General features: G+C 35.0%; 1 protein-coding gene across 4 annotated transcripts in view; it reads right to left on the bottom strand.

The window, feature by feature from the left end:
• Asap (ArfGAP domain of ASAP) overlaps positions 1-23,629 on the bottom strand; it is a 320,942-nt gene extending 297,313 nt beyond the window's left edge. For all 4 annotated transcript variants that reach the window (XM_068361129.1, XM_068361152.1, XM_068361139.1 and 1 more), the window contains exon 1: positions 23,417-23,629. In XM_068361129.1, the coding sequence (XP_068217230.1) occupies positions 23,417-23,542 (126 nt within the window). In that variant the 5' untranslated portion in view covers positions 23,543-23,629. The remainder of the gene's footprint in view (positions 1-23,416) is intronic.
• Positions 23,630-24,043: the final 414 nt, after the last annotated feature.

Raw genomic sequence — 24,043 nt, 5'->3', positions numbered from 1 at the left:
AAAGACCACCAGATGCAGCCGTTTCTAATCCATTGCAGGACAAAGGCCTCAAACATTTCAATTCATGTCTGGCTTTTAATTAGTTATCCTCACCACCATGGCCAATGCAGATTGGTGATGATCGGAGACTTTTTTCCTGATCGCTCACAGCAAACCAACCTAGTATAGGTAGCCCTGACTAGTACAGCCTTGCTAATTACGGAGATACACAAATCCTTTTCAACACTCAGAAAGGAGTGCTGATATATACATATATATATGTGTGTGTGTGTATATATATATATATATATACAGTATATATATATATATATATATATATATATATATATATATGTGTGTGTGTGTGTGTGTGTGTGTATAACAGCTAAAAGAATTGACTTTATCTAATGACTCAGGAAGACAACAGGACTGATGAAATCGGTTGACCCTGGAGTCAATGATTTGTAAAAACACTGTCATGGTACGATGCATGATTTCCTACAATTGAGATCAAAATTGCTAAGTAAGAAATCCATGCAATGATCTGCCTATATTACATGAAGAAAATACCGTCTAGAATGGATGCAGAAAATGCTCTAGGGCCCAGGGAGACCATTCAGCAAGAAGGTGATAACTCGGGAAAACACGCAGAGTTATTCAGTGTAGTTAAAATTAAAATATATTCCAAAGAAAGATGAAAAAGAAGGAAGAAAGAAGGAAGGTAATTTAGAATGCTAAAAAGTGCGTACAAATGAAAACTACATGTAAACAAGTAATAAAGTACAGAAATTGATAATGTAATTTGAAATTACTGAAACTATAGTTTAAAGATCGCTCATGAACGGCAGAGGCAAGGGACAGGGACACTGCCCTATCAAGCAGGACAATGCCCTAGAGACTGACCATATATGTGAATCATCTATTTTAATTTCGTTACTGTAAAGGGTTTAAAGGCTGCTCATGAACGCCAGAGGCAAGGGACAGTGACATTGCCCTATCAAGCAGGACAATACTCTAGAGACTGACCATATATACAGTAGAGCGCAGACCTTATTTCTCGACCTTTTGCTCGACCGTGACCTTGACCCTCCAAACTTTAATCATTTCCACCTCTTTACATAACAGTTAATCCCTGCAAGTTTCATTACTCTACGATTAAAATTGTGTCCAGGAAGCTGTTCACAAACAAGCATACGCATTCACAAACCGGGGGATAAAACATAACCTCCTTCCAACTTCGTTGGCGGAGGTAATAAGGTATGGCCCTTCTTGAATCAGGTCACGACCTCCAATATCAATGTCAGACCAACAATACGACATTACAGTAATAGACAATAACCAGTTCAGATTTCATAGAGCTGTAACTTTCACCGCAAAAATTCTGGAGGCCAGTTACAGCTGAGGGAATAGTGAATACAGATCTTCATCTTACAAAACTTAATATTATTATTATTATTACTTGCTAAGTTACAACCCTAGCTGTAAAAGCAAAATGCTATAAGCCCACCCCAACAGGGAAAATAGCCCAGTGAGGAAAAGAAACAAGTAAAAGTAATGTTTTAAGAACAATGACATTTAAATAAATATTTCCTATATAAACTATGAAAAATTTAACAAAAAAAGAGGAAGAGAAACGAGATAGAATAGTGTACTCGAGTGTACCCTCAAGAAAGAGAACTCTAACCCAAGACAGTGGAAGACCATGGTACAGAGGCTATGGCACTACCCAAGACTAGAGAACAATGGTTTGATTTTGGAGTGTCCTTCTCCTAGAAGAGCTGCTTACTATAGCTATAGGTTCGAAGCAGCTGTTTGCAAGCCAAATTTTTTTGTAAGTTTCCTTTTGTTAAATTTTGGCCCAGGGTAGGCCTACCCTGAATCCCATTGCCTATGATTTCCTGCTAAAAAGTCAATAAATATTCGAGTTTCACATGAAGAAGATAGCGGGTTATTACAAATGTTGTTTTCCTTACTGTATTAAATGATATAATATTGTTTTATTACTGTATTTCTTTATTTTATCTTTGTTACTTGCGGTTGTATTTGTGTTTGTATCTCCGGGGGTTTGTTAGTCGATTGCTTGTAAGTCAAATGTTTGTAAGTCAAATGTTTGCAAGTCGAATGATTGTAAGTCGAATGATTGTAAGTCGAATGTTTGCAAGTCGAATGTTTGCAAGTCGAATATTTGCAAGTCGAATATTTGCAAGTCGAATATTTGCAAGTCTAATGCTTGTAAAGTCTAATGCTTGTAAGTCGAATGCTTGAAAGTCGAATGCTTGTAAGTCGAATGCTTGTAAAGTCGAATGCTTGTAAGTCGAATGCTTGTAAGTCAAATGCTTGAAAGTCGAATGGTTGCAAGTCGAACGCTTGTAAAGTCGAATGGTTGCAAGTCGAATGGTTGCAAGTCTAATGCTTGAAAGTCGAATGGTTGCAAGTCGAATGGTTGCAAGTCGAATGGTTGCAAGTCGAATGGACGCAAGTCGAATGGTCGCAAGTCGAATGGTTGTAAGTTGGGGACCTACTGTACTACTATACAATGTTTACTAACTTCATAAGAAGCCCATACAGGATATATCATAGCAACGCCAGACTGGGCTTCGAGTCCCGCTCATACTCGTTAGTTTCTTTGGTCGCTGCAACCTCACCATCCTTGTGAACTAAGGATAGGTTGTTTGCAGGGGCCTATATGTCTATCTACTGAGTCATCAGCAGCCATTGTCTGGCCCTCCTTGGTCCTGGCTTGGGTGGAGAGGGGGCTTGGGCTCTCATCATATGTATATATGGTCAGTCTCTCGGACATTGTCCTGCTTGATAGGGCAATGTCACTGTTCCTTGCCCCTGCCATTTATGAGCGACATTTAAACGATGAATGCGTGAAAAGTAGAGAGAGAGAGAGAGAGAGAGAGGAGAGAGAGAGAGAGAGAGAGAGAGAGAGAGAGAGAGAGAGAGAGAGAGAGAGAATGGTTTTCTGGTATCCTGACATCGAAGGTCATTGACCCCGATATCGTTTGTTATGAATAAAGAATAAAATAAAGTTTGATTTAAAATCCTAAAAGCGAGAGAGAGAGAGAGAGAGAGGAGAGAGAGAGAGAGAGAGAGAGAGAGAGAGAGAGAGAGAGAAAAACATAAAAGCGAAGACGTTCTTATAAAAGTTAAATACCTTTCAGAAGACTTCCACTGAAATAAATCTAAAAACACATATCAGAGAGAGAGAGAGAGAGAGAGAGAGAGAGAGAGAGAGAGAGAGAGAGAGAGAGAGAGAGAGAGAGAGAGAGAACATAAAAGCAAAGACGTCCTTATAAAAGTTAAATACCTTTCAGAAGACTTCCTCTGAAAAAAATCTAAAAACACATATGAGAGAGAGAGAGAGAGAGAGAGAGAGAGAGAGAGAGAGAGAGAGAGAGAGAGAGATTCAAGCCTCGTTTGGTCGAGGGATTACCTCGCAGAGGTTCAGCCCCTAAGTGGATTCAATGCTAGTTGACCTGGCCATTGAAAGCCAAGACGTTAGCTACCACTTACTATGGAAGCGGATATCAAATACCCGACAACTTTTGAATGCCGTCTTGTGTAAGGATCGTACGACTGACCCTGGTGAGTTCAGATCTGACCAGTAGCATTACATTGTGATTCAGAGAGAGAGAGAGAGAGAGGAGTAAGGGAGGGAGAGAGGAGGAATGGAGGGAGAGAGGAGGAGGGAAGGGGGAGAGATCCAAGGAACCGGTTTCATATATTTTTGAATCTGCACTGGATGTATAGCGAAGGCGCGAGAAAAATTATCATTATTATTATTATTATTATTATCAGCTGAGCTACAACCCTATTTGGAAAAACCGGATACTACTAAGGTTATGATGGTTTAATTGATATGTGAGACCTCTACATTAGGTCCATATTTGAAATTAGGGTATTGAGTTACAAGGATTTTGGATGTCTCAAAGACTTTCCAGTACACGCTAGGAAACTCCATTTGCTCTTGGGATGCGTGAATTAGTATTTTTTTTTAATGTTTTTATGATCTTATCAAACCTGTTCCTGCATTCGTTTACCGTGTTACTGTTCACTACATCCGCCGGAAGTCTGTTCCGTGCATTTGTTATTTTGTATGTAAAGAAATGACCCCATTGAGTGGTGTATATTTTCGATTCCAGTTTGTATCATGTTAGGCTACCGCTGGACTGACTTGTGCTAAGTGTGAAAAGGTTTTTGCAGTCTACATTTGTTATTCCTTTAAGAATTTTGAATGGCTCTAAGCTGTCCCGAGAGAGAGAGAGAGAGAGAGAGAGAGAGAGAGAGAGAGAGAGAGAGAGAGAGAGATCTAATGACTAAATAATATACATTAGTATTCAGATAACTATCTTTTGGAATTCATCCCAGATGAGAGAGAGAGAGAGAGAGAGAGAGAGAGAGAGAGAGAGAGAGAGAGAGAGAGAGAGAGAGAGATTCATAAGTTTTACCCTGTTGGAGGGAAAGTGGGAATTTCTCACACTTCAAGCTATGACGTCAGCACTTTGTCTGGAAGTGAATCTGAAATGTCAACTCTTATCTCAGATGGAACAGCAAAAGGATGCTCTATTATTATTATTATTATTATTATTATTATAATTATTATTATTATAATTATTATTATAATTATTATCATTATTAGCTAAGCTACAACCCTAGTTAGAAAAGCAAGATGCTATAAGTCCAAGGGCTCCAACAGGGAAAAATAGCCCACTGAGGAAAGGAAACAAGGAAATAAATAAACGATATAAAAAGTAATGAAAAATGAAAATAAGATATCTTAAAAAGCATTAACAACATTAAAACAGATAATTCATTTATTACAGCTTAGCTGAAGGGCAAAAATCAACTACTGATTTGAAGTATGGGATAGTGTACCTAGAACGATGCTTTATATGATAAAGAACAAGTGCCGATATATATATATATATATATATATATATATATATATATATATATATATATATATATATATACATGTATATGTATATATATATATGTGTGTATATATATATATATATATATATATATATATATATATATATATATATATCTACCTAAATATTTAGCCATCTTTTTTGAGGGGTCGCGTACACCAATAAATAATAAATTGGGATCATGAACAATGAAGTATAACGTAGGGTAAACAGAAAATATGACGGCTACTAAATAGCTCTTTAAATAACAGTTGCAAAACATTGTTCTCTAGTCTTGGATAGTGCCTTAGCCTCTGTACCATGGTCTTCCACTGTCTTGGGTTAGAGTTCTCTTGCTTGAGGGTACACTTGGGCACACAATTCTATCTTATTTCTCTTCCTCTTGTTTTGTTCAAGTTTTAATAGTTTATATGGGAAACATTTATTTTAATGTTGTTACTGTTCTTAAAATATTTAATTCTTCCTTGTTTCCTTTCCTCACTGAGCTATTTTCCATGTTGGAGCCCCTGGGCTTATTGCATCCTGCTTTTCCAACTAAGGTTGTAGTTTAACAAGTAATATTATTATTATTACTAATTGCTAAGCAACAACCCTAGTTGGAAACGCAGGATGCTATAAACCCAGGGGCTCAAACAGGGGAAAATAATAACAAGAGAAACAGTCTTCTTTTGGCGTGCATATGAATTAGCCTTTAGCGCTTGTATGAATCGGCACTCGAATTCTAAAACCAGATTCCAGGAGCCCTTCCAAATGGAACCACGAGGCGACTACTGACCAGCCCGGGAATCCAAACCTGGGGACTCTATTCAAACTCTATTTTTCACACCGTATCAAATTGCAAACTGACTCCATGATTCCCTGTGAGAAGCAATTCTCCAATCTACTGAGAAGCCACTAAGGGACTATTCTAAGGGATGTGATGAGATGAGACCACTAAGGTAATATATCAATCAATCAACAAGAATGATATCTCTAGTGGGTCCCAGAGACCCAAATTGGGATACGAATTCAGAGGACTTCTTAGCCCAGTATTCGATCCCTGAACCGGACGTCGAAAGAACGAACATTTGAGTAGCTTTGTTACGAATCCGTAGGCCTTCTCTGCAGTTGACCTAAGTTTTGGGTTAAAGGAAGCACATTGAGTCTTGAAAGAACTTGACCACTTAGAATTGACATAGTAGGAGGGGAGGAATTCGAAGAGCCTAGCCTTTCATTAACTGTAGGCCTATCTGTTTTTCCAAACCAGCTTGCCTTTTTCGGTCGACCTTGACCTTCAACCTAGGACTTTCAAAATCGAATCAATTCCACGTCTCAACATAAAAATTAATATCTGAAAGTTCCAATACTCTATGAGTAATATTGTGGTCAGGAAGCTGCTCACAAACACACAAACAGTGGCGAAAACATAACCTCCTCCCAAATTCATTGGAGGAAAATGAGGATTTTGGTCTTGGTTTTAAGTAGATTGGATAATAGCTGACGGCGTTATAGTAAAAATTCTATTCTGACCTTTTGGGTCACTGTAGCCTTGACCTTGACCCGATGAGATCCAAATTCTAATGGGGTCTATTGTAAGTCATAGTAAATCTGTCAAGTAGTTTTTTTCCCGTAAGCTGCTAACAAAGAAAAAACAAAGAAAGAAACCTACTACCAAAGTTTTTACGCAAGATGCCAACAAAGAAACAAACAGACAAAGAAATCTACCATATACAGTATATAACCCTCGCCCACCTCTCGGTGGGGGAGAGGGTAATAATAATGATGATGATAATAATAATAATAATAACAATAATAATGAACTAATACGTACAGTATCAACATTTTGTACCTTTTTAATATTATTATCATTATTGTTATTATTATTACTTGCTAAGCTACAACCCTAAATGGAAAAGCAGGATGCTACAAGCCCAGGGGCCCCAACAGGGGAAAATATCCCAATGAGGAAAGAAAACGGAATAATAAAATATTGTAAGAACAGTAACAACATTAAAATAAATATTTCCTACTTATGCAATACAAAATAATCTATAGGCCTAAAACACCCCTTCCAATCTACCAAGGTTCTCATAAACTGTTCACCATCTTTAAGTTAAATCACTATCTCTATTCCATGTTGAAAGCATTAATACAGGAGTGGATTCCAGCCTGTAACCTGTATGTATTGTACTTCCGTACTATATTAGGAGCCTACTTCCGCCGTGTGCAGCCTGTACGCCTAAAAGATTCTCCCCCCTTTACCGTTTCGCGTACTTGAGTTCCCTGGAGACACTGAAACGATGTGGTCATGGGACCAGCTTCATATATCAACGTCCCACGGTAAATAATCTCTCTCTCTCTCTCTCTCTCTCTCTCTCTCTCTCTCTCTCTCTCTCTCTCTCTCTCTCTCTCTCTCTCTCTCTCATTACTAATATACGGAAATAATTACGGTTATCGAATCACATGGATTTTTTTTTTTTTGAGGGGGGGGGTCCAGAAGCAATAACTGAACTAAAATATGAAAACAATAGGAAAAAAACGGACCCAATAAATTATAAAAAGAAAAATAAAAAACACAATTTAAAAAAATAAATACACCAATCTTTTTAAAGATTATAAAAAAAAAGAACAATTTTAAGATTATATAAAAGAGAAAAATTTCAAAAGATTATAAAAAAAAAGAACAATTTTAAAAGAAAAATTTTAAGATAATAAAAAAGAAAAAAATAACAATTTTAAAAGAAAAATTTTAAGATAATAAAAATGAAAAAAAGAACATTTTTAAAAGAAAAATTTTCAGATGATAAAAAAGAAAAAATTTTTTTTAAAGAAATATTTTAAGATAAAAAGAAAAAAAAGAACAATTTTAAAGGATAAAAAATAAAATCTTTGAAAATTATAAAAACAACAAAAATTAACAATATCTGTAAAATGAGTTTCCTTTATCTCAAATTCTCCTACCAAGGGGACGTGGTCGAAACCGGCCCCCTATAAAACCCGTCTCTTTAAAAATAAGGGGCTTCCATCCCCCCATCCTAAGACTCATCCCTCTAAGATCAATATTTGATTTGTTCTAGGAAATGAAACAGGAGACGAAGGAGGGGTGGCAGAAGGAGCCGAAGGGCTTATCAAATAACGCGTGTTTATAAGATAAAAAAAAAGGAAACTCAACAAAAGATTCCTGTAGGATACGTAGAACAATCCTCGAAGGAATTCAATGTAACAATCATAAAAGTATTATTATTGTTATTAGAATTATCATTATTATAAAAATTATCATTATCAAAATTATAATTATTATTATTATTATCATCATCATAAACATCATCATCGTCAACATTATTATTAATAACATTATTATCATTATTATTATTATTATTAATAACATTACTATTATCATTATTATTATTATTATCATCATTATTAAAAATTTTATTTTCAATACTATTATTAAAACTATTATTATTATTATTATTATCAAAATTATTATTATTAATATCAAAATTAAAACACCTGACGATAAAAAATCTATATTTATAAAAGAATAAAAAGTTGATTTATACTCGTGGCTTAAAAATGCCATGTTGCATCGCGCTAACAATTTTTAAAGTGGATGTTGTTGACGCAAAACACAGATTAAACACACACACACACGCAAGGGCACTGCACTCATGAAGGGGAGGAGAGATAAAATGATATTGCATGGTTTGGAACTAATAGAAAACCTGCAATTTTCCCTATATATTAATAAGAGAGTGCCTGGCTATATACATACATATATATATATATATATATATATATATATATATATATATATATATATATATATATATATATACACATATAATATATAAATATATATATATATATATACACATATATAAATATATATATATACATACATACATACATATATATATATATCTATATATATATATATATATATATATACATACACACATAAGAAGGTAGGGGAAGGAAGAGAAGACGATGGATTGGTGAACTAAGAAAGTTAGCGGGTGTGAACTCCCATAGAAAAACTATAAACAGACCCAAGTGGAAGGACATGTCTGAGGCCTTTGCTCTGCAGTGGACTAATAATGGGTAATATATATATATATATATATATATATATATATATATATATATATATATATATGAACACACTCTATAAACGATCAATATATATCAATATAATGAAAAATTTGACAATCACTGTGAAAAAAGACAAAATATATAGTTCTAATTTGCCAAGACACCCGTTTTAAAGCCAGAAATTTCGGACCACAACCCTTAAGAAAAATTAATATGTATGACACAAGGAACTCGACACGATAATGAAGCTCTTAAGAAACTGGAAAAAAAAATAGTCTGGAATTTAATTCAGTGAGTCAAAGGACAATGAAGCAAAAAATACTGTGGTAAGAAATATTATAAAAACTGGATTTGCAAAATGACTATAATAATCACAAAGGGACATTTACTTCCTCTATTATTATTATTACTTGTTAAGCTACAACCCTAGTTGGAAAAGAAGGATGCTATAAGCCCAGGGCCCCAACAGGAAAATAGCCCAGTGAGGAAAGGAAAAAGTAAATATAAAATATTTTAAGAACAGTAACATTATAATAAATATTTCTTACATAAATTATAAAAATTCTAACAAAACAATAGGAAGAGAAATTAGATAGAATAGTGTGCCGGAGTGTACCCTCAAGTAATAGAAATCTAAACCAAGAGACAGTGGAAGACCATGGTACAGAGGCTATGGCACTACCAAAGATTAGAGAACAACGGTTTGATTTTGGAGTGTCCTTCTCCTAAAAGAGCTACTTACGATAGCTAAAGAGTCTCTTCTACCCTTACCAAGAGGAAAGTAGCCACTGAACAATTACATTACAGTAGTTAACCCCTTGGGTGAAGAAGAATTCTTTGGTAATCTGAGTATTGTCAGGTGTATGAAGACAGAGGAGAATCTGTAAAGAACAGGCCGCACTATTCGGTGTACGTGTAGGCAAAGGGAAAGTGATCCGTAACCAGAAAGAAGGATCCAATGTAGTACTGTCTGTCCAGTCAAAGGACCCCATAACTCTCTAGTGGTAGTATCTCAACAAAGGCTCTCTTAAATCGAGTGACAAACTGCATTTGACCTCATCAAGAAACAAAGTTATTCATAAAATCTTTTCTTAAAAAAATTGCACAAAGTCTCATTGCATTTATGACTAAATTAAAATTAAATTCTTGCATAATCACCTTCAAGGTAAGCCAGTTATCACAACCAACCTCTCTGCACAGTGACGGAATCCCAGTTTCTCTTGGTTACCAATCTCCCTCGAGTTGAAATTATAACTAGAAAAGCACTTCGAATGGAGACCTCCGCCACGGCAGTTTATTTCTCGAAACTAACTTGCCTTCCCCAGTCAATGTAGATTGTACCCGTATTTGAAGCCTGTGCGACAACCATGTGCGAACTTGGGGCAAGGTTAGGGTTAATTCAGTCGACCTTGACCTTTGACCTAGGACTTTTAAAATTGAATCACTTTCACATCTCTACATAGCAATTAATCCCAGAAAGTTCCACTGGTCTATGAGTAAAATTGTGGCCATTAAGCTGTTCACAAACAAACAAACACACAAGGGCGAAAACATAACCTTCTAATTTCGTTGGCGGAGGTAAATATCAGCTACATAGCAGGGAGTTGGGACTTGAGGTCATTCACTGCCCTAAGTAGGAACTTGGGAAGAGCGAACACCATTTAAGCTACGAAGCTAAAATTAGGACGCCACAAAAAGTTGCCGAAGATGGACGAAAAAAAACATGGTCATGGGGAGAGAACTGGGGATGATAAGCATGTGAAAAGTGTATAATTTGAGGTGTCATAAGGCAGGATGAGAGAGAGAGGCATAAAAACTGCAGGATAACACAACGATACTATACTAAAAGCGAAGGGTTTGAGGACGCATAGCCCATTTGAATGGTAGTGTTAGCCTTATTTGAAATTACACGGCCCATATTATTATTAATACTTGCTAAGCTAGAGCCCTAGTTGGAAAAGCAGGATACTATAAGCCCGGGGGTTCCAATAAGGAAAATAGCCCAGTGAGGAAAGGAAACAAAAAAAATATATTTAAAGAACAACATTAGAATAAATATTTCCTATATAAATTAATAAAAATTTTAACAAAACAATAGGAAGAGAAATAAGATAGAATAGTGTGCCCGAGTGTACCCTCAAGCAAGAGAACTCTAGCCCAAGGTAGTGGAAGACCATGGTACAGAGGCTATGCCACTACCCGACACTAGAGAACAATGGTTTAATTTTGGAGTGTCCTTCTCCTATAAGAGCTGCTCGTCATAGCTAAAGAGTCTCCCTGTAAAGAAAGTTCGTAGACTATTAAGTAGCCATAAGTATGTTTGATACAGTAACTTTCGTCCTGGTTGTTTTTTTGTATCTAAAGCTACCTTCTGTTGGAGAATGGATTCAAAGGGTGTATATATATATATATATATATATATATATATATATATATATATATATATATATATATATATATCAAACCCTACAGATTTGGAAACTATGTTACAGATGGTCAAAATTGTGACGTGTTAGAGTCACTATCACCGCATCTAAGGTTGTCCCACAGAAAATAATTTTCCTAACAATATTCTTTACAAATCTGATTTTTTATATTTTTGAAATTGAAGAGCAAAGGGATATAATCTATCAAGTTGAAGGACTTGAAAACAAATGAATAAATAGTTCAGTTTCATTTAAATTATGATTTATTGTAGGTTAGACCAGAGTACCACTTACACCAGTCCAGAAACTGGCAGTATACGTTAGCCTATGAAAACCACTCATGAATGGCAGAAGCAAGGGACAGTGTCATTGCCCTAGCAAGCAGGACAATGCCCTAAAGACTAACCATAAATACATATGATCAGCGACCAAACCCCATCTCCATCCAAGCTAGGACCAGGAAGGGCCAGGCAATGGCTTAGGTGACTCAGCAGGCAGACCTCTCCTTAGCTCACAGGGATGGTGAGGTTGCAGCCATTAAAATAACTAACGAGTTTGAGCGGGACTTGAACCCCAGTCAGGAACAACCCCATAGTTGATGTGATAGCAAATCTAACTTAAAACTGTCTTCCTTGACTTTACAAATAAAAGAGATCTTGAAACTCCAACTCTACGATTGGTATTACAATTGGACACACGTATCCTGGCACACCTCGCTCCGAGGAAGTGCATCCCGTTACAGCCTTGCTGTTCATAGTAACAAAACAAATATACAAATGTAGGGAAAGATAGCATCAGTGGTCGGGATAGCTACACAAAGAAACTCTCCTCTCAGTAAGGGCGTAACAGGGTGCACTATCTCAGAGCGAGGTGTACCAGAACTCCTGTGTCCAACTGTACATAATCTCACTGCTTCAAGATTAGAAAGATAGAGGTGTACAGTCTTGTTTTTAGTGTAGAATTACCTAACAATGTTTTATCAGTAGTTTATAGGATAAAAAGACAGCAATTATAAACAACAAAAATAAAAACTTAATTTACCAAAATTAATCAAAATATTCTCACAGTTCTTCATAAGTTCCAAGCATCCATGACGACTGACTGACAACAAGAGTTCGCCTGATACTGTGCATAACAGTTCACAATATGAAGATGTTAAATACGAGAACTTCCGTGTCTTTAACGAGGGCGTTTTCGTGGTATCATTTCCACTAAGTCAACACAGTATTATAAGGAAAAAATGACACACATTATATATATATATATATATATATATAATATATATATATATATATATATATATATAAGTATATAGATATATAATTTTATGTTTATATATATATATAACATATCAAATTATATATCTATATACTTATATATTCATTCATATATATATATATATATATATATATATAGAGAGAGAGAGAGAGAGAGAGAGAGAGAGAGAGAGAGAGAGAGAGAGAGCTAGCTTACTCCTCAAGAGAATCCTGGTGATGTGCAACCAAGTAAACTACTACTACTACGCAGCGTTCACCACCATCGTCATCATCATCACCAAAAGAAACCCGCACCAAGTAGAATAGTCGACCAAATCCAACAACCAAGTTCTATACAGCGTCTGTCACATGCTAGGAAACGTATCTACCTTTCCCACGCAGTGTTGTATACAGCATTACTGAGACGCAAGGGCCGGAACACGGCAAAGATGACAGCAGGGAGGGAAGAAGAAGAAGAAGAAAAGAAGAAGGAGGAGGAGGAGGGCGTCGGTTATATGTTGCTCCTTTACCTCATTACCTCAACCCTTAGACCATGACAACCTCCGTGGAGGATAATTCGCTCCCATTTCTATTGACGGTGGCTCTATTGCTAGCGAACAACTTCTTTCGTCATCCGAATAGCTTTTTGGATCATCACACGACCGCACTGACAAACTATAACTACTTTACCCCTTTCTATAGGGGGGGGGGGGGGGCGCGTTGTCTCCTTACAGCTTTCAACACACACGGTCTCTAACTAAAACCATATCTTGGAGATAAAGGGTTGGGTTGAACTGAAACCTTCTATGAAGAATTTAGGAGTTAAAAACTTCCCTCAAACAAGGGGTCAGGTAGAAAACACACACACACACACATAGGCTATATATATATATACATATATATATATATATATATATATATATATATATATATATATATATATATATATAAAATACAGTATATGTATACACATAGCCTATACACAACTACTAACTACTACTACAATAAATGCATCCAATGCTATTCGTAGTCCACTGCAGGTCAAAAGCCTCAGACAACATGTCCTTAGTCATGTCTGGGGTTTGGTTTTTTCATCACCGATCTGACCACTGCGGATTGGTGATGGTTACTATTCGGTTAAAGCAAACCAACCTAGTATGGATGGACCGGAGTAGTACAGCTTTCATGATTAGAGCGATACTAAAACCCTTTCACCACGTTAAGGTATCTCCACTCAGAAAGGGATGTATATAGGCTATATATATATATATATATAAATATATATATATATATATATATATATATATATATATATATATATATATATAAATATGAAATATATATATATATATATATATATATATAAATATGAAATATATATATATATATATATATATATATATATATATATATATATGAAATATATATATATATATATATATATATATATATATGAAATATATATATATATATATATATATATATATATATATATGAAATATATATATATATATATATATATATATATATATATATATATAAATATATATATATATATATATATATATATTAATTTTCCCTAACAAATTAACAACATATTCCCAACGTTAATAAGACAAACCCATTTTAGCTAACATAAAACTGGTAACAATCCAAATGGCAACTAGAGGGGCACTCAGTAAAGCGCAGACCTCTACCTCGGCAGCTTATTTCTCGACCTTCACCTTAATATGTATTAATTGGCCTGGATTTTCATACACTCAAATAAGAACCAAGTTTGAAGTCTCTATGACAACGATCTCAAAACTTATAGCTGATTACAAGAATTGGACATTTTGCTTGACCGTGACCTTGACCTTCCAAAATTTAATCATTTCCAGCTTTTTACATAACAGTTAATCCCTGCAAGTTTCATTATTATTATCATTACTAGCCAAGCTACAACCCTAGTTGGAAAAGCAAGATGCTATAAGCCCAAGGGCTCCAACAGGGAAAAATAGCCCAGTGAGGAAAGGAAATAAGGAAATAAATAAATGATGAGAATAAATTAACAATATATCATTCTAAAAAAACAGTAACAGCGTCAAAACAGGTATGTCCTATAGAAACTATTAACAACGTCAAAAATAGATATGTCATATAAACTATAAAAGACTCATGTCAGCCTGGTCAACATGAAAACATTTGCTCCAACTTTGAACTTTTGAAGTTCTACTGATTCAACTACCCGATTAGGAAGATCATTCCACAACTTGGCAACAGCTGGAATAAAACTTCTAGAATACTGTGTATTGTCTAATATTAAAATTTTGGACACAAGGCTATTCACAAACAAACACACAAACAGGGGGTAAAACATAACCACCTTTAACTTCGTTGGCGGAGGTAATAATCAAGCATTAAATATCTCTTGAGACCTGTGGATATGTAGATCATACCTACTATAAATTGCAGTAGACAGAATTAAAGAATTTCTATTCGAATATAATTTGTAACCATTTAGAGTTGAGTCATAAGACGGGCTTCAGAATTCTAACAATTTGCACACCTCTTAATTTCCCTAGTTCTATTTCCAATGACAGAACAGTTGCCATTGAAAAAGTAATAATTTATTATTATGAATATGATTATTATTATAATTACTATCATTATTATTATTACCTGCTAAGTTACAACCCTAGTTGGAAAAGCAGAATGCTATGAGCCCGAGGGCTCCAACAGGGAAAATATCCCACTGAGGAAAGGAAATAAAGAAACTAAAAGAAAAATAATTAACAATATAAAATATTTTAAGAACAATAACATTAAAATAAATATTTACTTTATAAACTATAAAAACTTTAACAAAACAAGATGAAGAAAAATAAGATAGTGAGCCTGAATGCTCAAGCAAGAGAACTTTAACCCAATACAGATGCCAACTTCAGTTTACGAAACTGTTGACAATGACAGAATAATCTATCTGTTATTCAAGTGGTTACCGATGACTCAATATCCGGATGCTCAAGTAATGACGATATTATGTATTTTTACACTTTAGTCATTGAATCTAGAATGAGATGATAAGTCATAGAAGTTCTATTCCAGCTGTGAACAAGTTGTGGAATGATCTTCCTGATCGGGTAGTTGAATAGGTAGAACTTTCAAAAGTTCAAACTTGCAGCGAATGTGTTTTATGGTAAATAGGCTTACATAAGTCTTTTTTATAGTTCATATATGTAATATCCGTTTTAATGTTGTTATTGTTTTTAAAATATTTTATTCTAATGGTTCATTACTTCTTATATCATTTATTTACTTATTTCCTTTCCTCACTGGGCTATTTTTTCATTGTTGGAGCCCTTAGGCTTTTAGCATCTTGCTTTTCCAACTAGGATTGTAGCTTAGCAAGTAATAATAATAATAATAGAATCTATACAAACTGTGCTGTGACTAGATTACTGATCTACGCATTACTTTCCAAGGTCATTCAATATATTAAATTTAACTACAAAATACCGTGATCGTGCATTTAAAGGTTTAAAGGCGGCTCATGAATGACAGAGGCAAGTGACAGTGACATTGCCCTATCGAGCTGGACAATGCCATAGAGACTGACCATATATGAATATGATCAGCGCCCAAGCCCCCTCTCCACCCAAGCTAGGACCAAGGATGGCCAGGTAATGGCTGCTGATGACTCAGCAGATAGACCTATCGGCTCCCCCAAACCCCCCATCCTTAGCTCACAAGGCTGGTGAGGTTGCAGCGACCAAAGAAATAACGAGTTTGAGTGGGACATTATCACATAGGCCACATTAAGTTTCACTTAAGGTAAATATATTTTCTACAACACATTTTTTACCAATTGCTAAAGACGTTTAACTAATCGGTAAAACCACGATCCTTTCAAAGAACACTCGCATTGTACAGAGGATGCTTTTATGTTGAACCGGTTGACATAAGTTTCCTTTCTTAGTTTAAATATGACAGGTCTATTTTAACGTTGTTACTGATACTAAGATATTGCACATTTCTAATTCATAACTTCTCATATAGTTTATTCATTTACTTATTTCCCTTCCTGACTGGGCTATTTTGCCTGTTGGAGCCCTTGAGCTTGTAGCACCCTATTTTTCCAACTATTATCGTTACTACTTGCTAAGTTACAACCCTAGTTGGAAAAGCAGGATGCTATATAAGCCTAGGGGCTCCCACAGGGAAAATAGCCCAGTAAGGAAGGGAAATAAGGGAAAATAAAATATTTTAAGAACAGTAACAACATTAAAACAAATATTTCCAATATAAACTATAAAAACTTTAACAAAACAAGAGGAAGAGAAACAAGATAGAATAGTGTACCCGAGTGTACCCTCAAGCAAGAGAACTCTAACCCAACTATGTCTGTAACTTAGCTATTAGTAGTAGTAATACAATATAGTGAAAATTCTGAGCTTACGATTGGAGTAAAAAGGTTAAAAAGAACTGTCATACTAATATTAAGAAACGAAATTGCACGACATGACTAAAGCTCTTCTTACAACTCTAGACCAAATTGCCATATATTAAGATTCTCTTCAGACATTCAATTCAAGTTTGAATGGATAGCCTCAATTCGTCAACTAGCCATATTGGTTTGATGTAATGTGTATCTAACGACCCTTTTCGAAATACAGTAAATCTATCGTGTGGAATTTCAATCGATTACGTAAGTTTGGCTCACGATGTCAGCTTCGTGCAGATTGAAGAGCGCAAGCGAAAAGATAAAAGGTTGGGATATATATATGTATGTATATATATATATATATATATATATATATATATATATATATATATATATATATTCAAATAAGCCATAAATTTTGATACATTAATGTCTGGATTATCTTACCAACCTTGGGATCAGAGCCCCAGGCGAAACCACTCGGAGATAATAGCTTCTGACTGGTCGGGAATCGAACCCTGGTCCATGAAACTTGTAACAACAAGGGCTAAGTGGCACGTCACTGTTGTTAGTAGCTGATAACTACTTAAAGCATCAGAGAAAAGATCACAATGGACATTGTTACCCTACATGAAGAGATAGGACCAAGGAGGGCCAGGCAATGGCTGTTGATGACTCAGCAATTAGAGTTCTCTTGTTTGAGGGTACACTCGGGCACACTATTCTATCTTTATTTATCTTCCTCTTATTTTTTTGAAGTTTTCATAGCTTAGGCCTATATGTTGATAATTTTTTGGACGATGTTGCTGTTCTTAAAATATTTCATTTTAGCTGTTAATTACTTGTAATTTCCTTTCATCACTGGGCTATTTTCCCCGTTGGAGCCCTCCGGCTTATAGCATTCTGCTTTTCCAACTAGGGATGTAGCTTAACAAGTAATAATAATAATAATAATAATAATAAAGTAATAGTTTGTATTGTCTTTATAGTGGAATAACATATTCTGGAATTATAGTTTTCCATACATCCTTTAACAGTATCTTATAACTAAACTAGGCCGCAAAAAGAAAAAAAAAATTCAAATGGTGAATAAAGGGGTATAGTTAAAAACTACCAAGTAATGGAAAATAATAAAATTAAGTCCATTTTTAAAAGTAAAGTCACTTGGATAATTTCAGTTTCCCCGTAGAGCACAGGTTCCCCCAATCTTTTAAGATTAGTATAAAGCAATATTTAAGTATAATTAAGTTATTTTTTGAAGACTGACGAGAGTATATGTGTGTGGCAAATAAATTAATCTAATCACATTAATAATAATAATAACAATAATATTAATAATAATAATAACATAATTACTGTATGAGTAGACTGTATTTAAAACTTTTAAAAACAACTGTATATTTACAAACTAGTTGCTTCAAGTGATAATAAACTACGATAAAGCCCCAGACAGACCTAGGCTACATGTTTTTTTCAATGGTAAGGATAACTAACGTAATCTACGAGATTACATTAAGAAATAGTATATAAATTTACACTAAAAATTTCCAATTAAATTTGATCAAACCTTTTAAAAAATTCAAGATGAATAACAGCTACTATCAAAAGAAATTGATAATTTTAGGTAACTTCTTTTGTTTCCAGGTCACCTAAAACACATAACAGTAACACATGTTAGGCTCTTCAACTGCGTAGGCCCAGTTGATAAATGTGTTAGCTAGATCAACTTTAACCAATCCGATACTAAGCAAATAAACGTAATAAACGACTTCTGTAACAGATAGGCCTAAGACTTAACCCACCCTATAAAGACGATAGATTAACGAGCTAAGAAAATTTGTGAGTATAGACTGGCATAGAAAGACGATAAACAGACGAGGGTAGAAGGACATGTTTGAGGCCTTTTTCCTAAAGTGAACTAGTCAATATATATATATATATATATATATATATATATATATATATATATATATATATATATATAGAGAGAGAGAGAGAGAGAGAGAGAGAGAGAGAGAGAGAGATATTCTAATCAACTTTGTCAAAGTCACCTTAATACCCCTAAACACGGTCTAGCTAAGCTATATACGTACAGTAGACCGTGACCCTAACTAGACCTAGCCTTACAAAAAGAAAATATGTCATAATATCCATAAAACATTGGTAAAAAATATGAATAAAAGCAAATTTCAACTGTAGTTCCAAAAGATAGAAAATATGTTTTTAGGCATTAGCCTATTCCAGTTCTCAGGGAAAAAAACCATAAACATTTAAAAACAAAAACTAATCATACGGTTACAGTAAGCATTGCTTTCGGAGATAGGCTATATTAATTTGAGATTAAGAACTCCATTCATAGAATAAAACTAAGACCATTCCATGGTTAAAAACAGCAATAGGCCTAAAAAAAATCCATATTTTCTAAACATTTAGAAAACAAGTCTTCGATTTATTCTTAATAGATTTAATATATTGTCTTTCGGATGTCTAGTGGGAGCTTTATTAGTCTTGGGGCCATATATTTGAAAGCTCTAGAACCCACAGTGGACAATTGCAAGAGCCTGTGCTTAGCCCGAAAAGCCAGGCAGCCTACAACAACTACTACTACAATATACATATCTCGGCTCTGAGATAATATTTAATACAAGACGCCATGGAATTCTGCGCAGTGTTCGACTAGACTCTTTTTAACACTAAAAACATTATATTGCTAAACATAATTAACATGTAAAATGTTATGTTTCTTTACCAAGTCCCGTCTTCGACAAAAGCATCCTGTAGAACCACTTCTTAATCTCACACCCATTTCCTGTCTCGCTCTACATGTATTAAAAATGTCGAGAATCTACGATATCACCATATTTAACATCAAACCATTGTTCTCTATTCTTGGGTAGTGCCATAGTCTTACACTGCCTTGTGGGTACACTCGGGCACACTTTTCTATCTAGTTTCTCTTCCTCTTGTTTAGTTACTATGAGATTCAGGGCCTCTGTAACACGGTTTTTTCGCAATAACTTTTTTTCTATGAATTTCATAAATATAACGCTTATTCAGAATGCACATTATATCTACACATAAATTTTGACTATATTCTGCATTACGTAGGTTGAATAAATTTGGTACTTTATTAAGTAAAAGTGACGATTTTTGAAGACGGGCCAACTTACTCAGAGAAAAGGTTTCGAACGCACTCGTTACGTAACTTATGACGGCATTTCTTCTCTCTCTCTCTCGATCGATGATTGGTTATACGTAACGAAGGCTATACCTCTGCCAACAATAACACAAAAGTGTAAATAAAAGCAAAGCAGTACACCTTTATGAACTCTGAAACCTCTCCACTGAGAATTGTCCTAATGAACAAACGAATAAAATATGTTAATAAATACAAAAACACTTCGATTATTTGTCTAACTCCCAAAATAAGTTTCCTAAGAAATTAAAGTCTACTTTATAGCTCACAATCAGACTGACAAGGTGTAGGGAATAGTTGGTAATTTTCAAAAACGTAGTAGACAAACTTGATTTGATAACTGCTATATCCAATGTCAAGCAATTTTTATTTAGTCTATCTACCGATCTATTTACTGTAAAAAAAAAAAAATAGCCGGTACTGTATTTTACTTTAAACTTTCACCAATAATTATCGTCAGAATGATGACTTCATGAGGCTCCACCCACTTTAGCCTCGTTATAATTCTGGATAACACTGAAGGCTATCATGGGCATTGTTGGATCAGAAAATTAAAATTCTGGCTATAAAAACTTATTTCTCGAGTAGTTGTAAGAAGTGCTAAATGATCCCCAAGGATCCCAGCAGTTGGCCTAAACGTTTAATTCATGTATAGTACTGTTGCGGCACTGCTGCTACAGTAGTATTACTACGCTAGCACAGATACCCCACCCACATTTATGTATCGTTCCGCCATTCATAAAGTCTGTGTCATTTTTTTTTCACTGTGCAATAAGCCATGGCCTCCTCAGAATTTAAGTTTTATTTTAGATGATAGGTTATTTCATTAAGCTGACAAATTTATGGCAACTGGGTATGTTATTGCCGATGTTGAAGCTAAAGATAAAGTTTGGTATCATTCCTTCATTGCATTATCATCTTTACTACTATTTGTTTTGCTACATGTAGTAATTATTTTAAAGGATAAATGAATTATGTTCACTTTACTCCTTAAATTCCCATAAGATGTACAAATAAAACTCCTAAAACTATTCATGATTTATTTACAAAATGCAGTCATGCCCAAAACATAGCCAACACGGTAGTACGGCCTAAGATGAAGAAAAAAAAAATTATATCGGATGATCCGTTGGTCTGATGGAGAGTTTAGCACAAAATTCTCATTTTAACAAAAATAGTTATATCAAGACTGTTTACATACAATCTCTCTCTCTCTCTCTCTCTCTCTCTCTCTCTCTCTCTCTCTCTCTCTCTCTCTCTCTCTCTCTTGGTGGCATAGTGAATAGTTAATGGAAATGTTCAAAAGCCTGAGTGACATTACAAGTATTATAATCATATTACGCTAAATACAAATCAGACCATAAACATTGGATTTAAACTAGAAACTGAATAATTACCTATTCAGGCTATAGTAAATATGGCCATGGGATTTCTCTTGACTGTATAAAGTTGCAAGTCGTAAGACAAATGCAGTTTTGCAACCACAGGGGCAATTCCAAATCCTGCTAGCCATTCTTGACTGTTATGGGTTCCAGAGCCGATGGAAGAAGGTGAATGGGTGTCCGGTGGATGGGCGGGGCAAAATTTTGTCAAAAGGTGTTTACATTGCTTACGTAATGAATGTTTTCGACTCTTGGCTCGTTATCACTGGCTATGGCGTCGGCTAAATCAATTTTACTCTATAAAAATTAAAACTATCGGGTTTAGGTTATTGAAAATGCTGACAAAATTTGTGTGTGGTTGTAAAATATACATATGTCAACTTTCAGCTACATCCGATGCCTTGATAAGGAGCAAAGTCCAAAAAACCGTGTTACAGAGGCCCTGAATCTCATAGTAGTTTTTATAGTTTATAAAGGAAATGTTAATTTCAATATTGTCACTATTCTTGAAATATTTTAGTCTTCCTTATTTCCTTTCCTCACTGGGCTATTTTCCCTGTTGGGGCCCCTGGGCTTATAGCCTCCTGCTTTCCAACTATGGTTGTAGCTTAGCATTTAATAATAATAATAATATCACATCATACAAAATGCATTCTTAGGAACAATTCAAAATTTGAACAAATACCCCTAACGTGTGATGATTAACTTCCAAACATCTTCAGACATGCTAGTCTTGATTTAATTTTCGAATTACCAACGAATACTAATAGTACTCTCTCTCTCTCTCTCTCTCTCTCTCTCTCTCTCTCTCTCTCTCACACACACAATCTACGTAGGTCTATAATTACAAACCACTATTTGAACTTACACATCAATGACAGCCTCTGCATGTCGTTTCTTGAGAGAGAGAGAGAGAGAGAGAGAGAGAGAGAGAGAGAGAGAGAGGCGTTTAACGTTTTAACAACTGCAAAGTAAAATAAAAACGTTGCAATTCCCGGCCTCGAACTAGCTGTTGGGAGTGGTGTAATAAGAGCCAATATGGAACTAATAAAATGTGCGAATCATTCTCCATATACATGAAATTTTAATGCCCAGTGACTCTTTACAATTAGAGAAGTAAATATATTTAAATCATGAACTAAGTGACTATCATGAACTATATGACTGAGAAAATATACTGTTATACATTTAAAACACGGGTAGAACTCTTTGTCATGGTAAATTTGCTGATGTCGACGTTCTATAAACCTTACACGAGTATGAACTTCTTATCGAATACAGCTGTATTTAATTTTGTAAGTGTCAAAGGTGTGTTCAAAGTAAAAATATAAAACTAGAACGCGTACTTGCATCCTGGAAGTGATGACTTGATTATTCAGCTTTAATACCTGGGGCTTTGGAGAGGGGTCTTACCCCCATGTTGCATATATTAAAAGCAATTAATAAAGGATTAGGATATAGTCTTCTCACTCAAGGAAAAACATTAAATACAGTAGGATATCTACAGCTCTATACCACCTGAAGATCAGATCAACCTCGGGGGAGGGATATTTTGTCTATACGGCATCGAAACAGTGGGGGGAAATAAAGCATATTGAAGTAACAGCTTACAATACTAATAAACAATAATATAGACCAAATCTCCCACTTCAACATGGAGATGTGACCTATTAAAATCGTAGCAAATTACGATAACCATAAGCCAAACAACGTTTTTATCTTCTTAGTATCAATACGAACCTCTTCCAAATCGTTGACAGTCTGCCTACAAAGAGGCATTTTGGCGACGAAATTACTCGTCGGCGGCGATGAAATGTCATCTTTCACCTCGTTGATGTAGTCGTTCACACTTATATATTCCGGCATGGTGTCTGCCACTGGCAAACAGCCGCTTTTCACAAGATAGGAATCAATTTCCACTGAATGCACTGCCACACTTGTACCTTGAATCACGTCCGCACGAATACTGGTGTTGTGACGCAGATGGCAGCACGTGCAAGTCCGGGGCTCCCACTACCGGGGAATTTGTCCCTAGATCTGGGAATTTTTACCTTGTTTCGGGACATGTATGAAGTGTTGGTTACACCATTTTCTGATGATTTTACTATAGAATCATCAACAAACCAAGGTTTCCACTATCATCTCTTTTCTAATTTCATAAATGCTTCAAACTAAGATTTGTGTACAGCAATCTAGGGATATTTCCACTTTGGTGCTAAATTTGGGGATTATGACCTTAGGGACTACAAAGGAGAATTGTCATATAATCTCCTGATAATTATGTAATAAAATCACTATAAAAAACAATGTTTCTATCATACTCTCTTCTCTGTTTTCATAAATGCTTCAAAATAGCGTTTTTTAATG

Source organism: Palaemon carinicauda, chromosome 2 (genome assembly GCF_036898095.1).
Source record: "Palaemon carinicauda isolate YSFRI2023 chromosome 2, ASM3689809v2, whole genome shotgun sequence".
Classification (NCBI taxonomy): Eukaryota; Metazoa; Arthropoda; class Malacostraca; order Decapoda; family Palaemonidae; genus Palaemon; species Palaemon carinicauda.
This window is presented reverse-complemented; position numbering and strand designations above follow the sequence as displayed.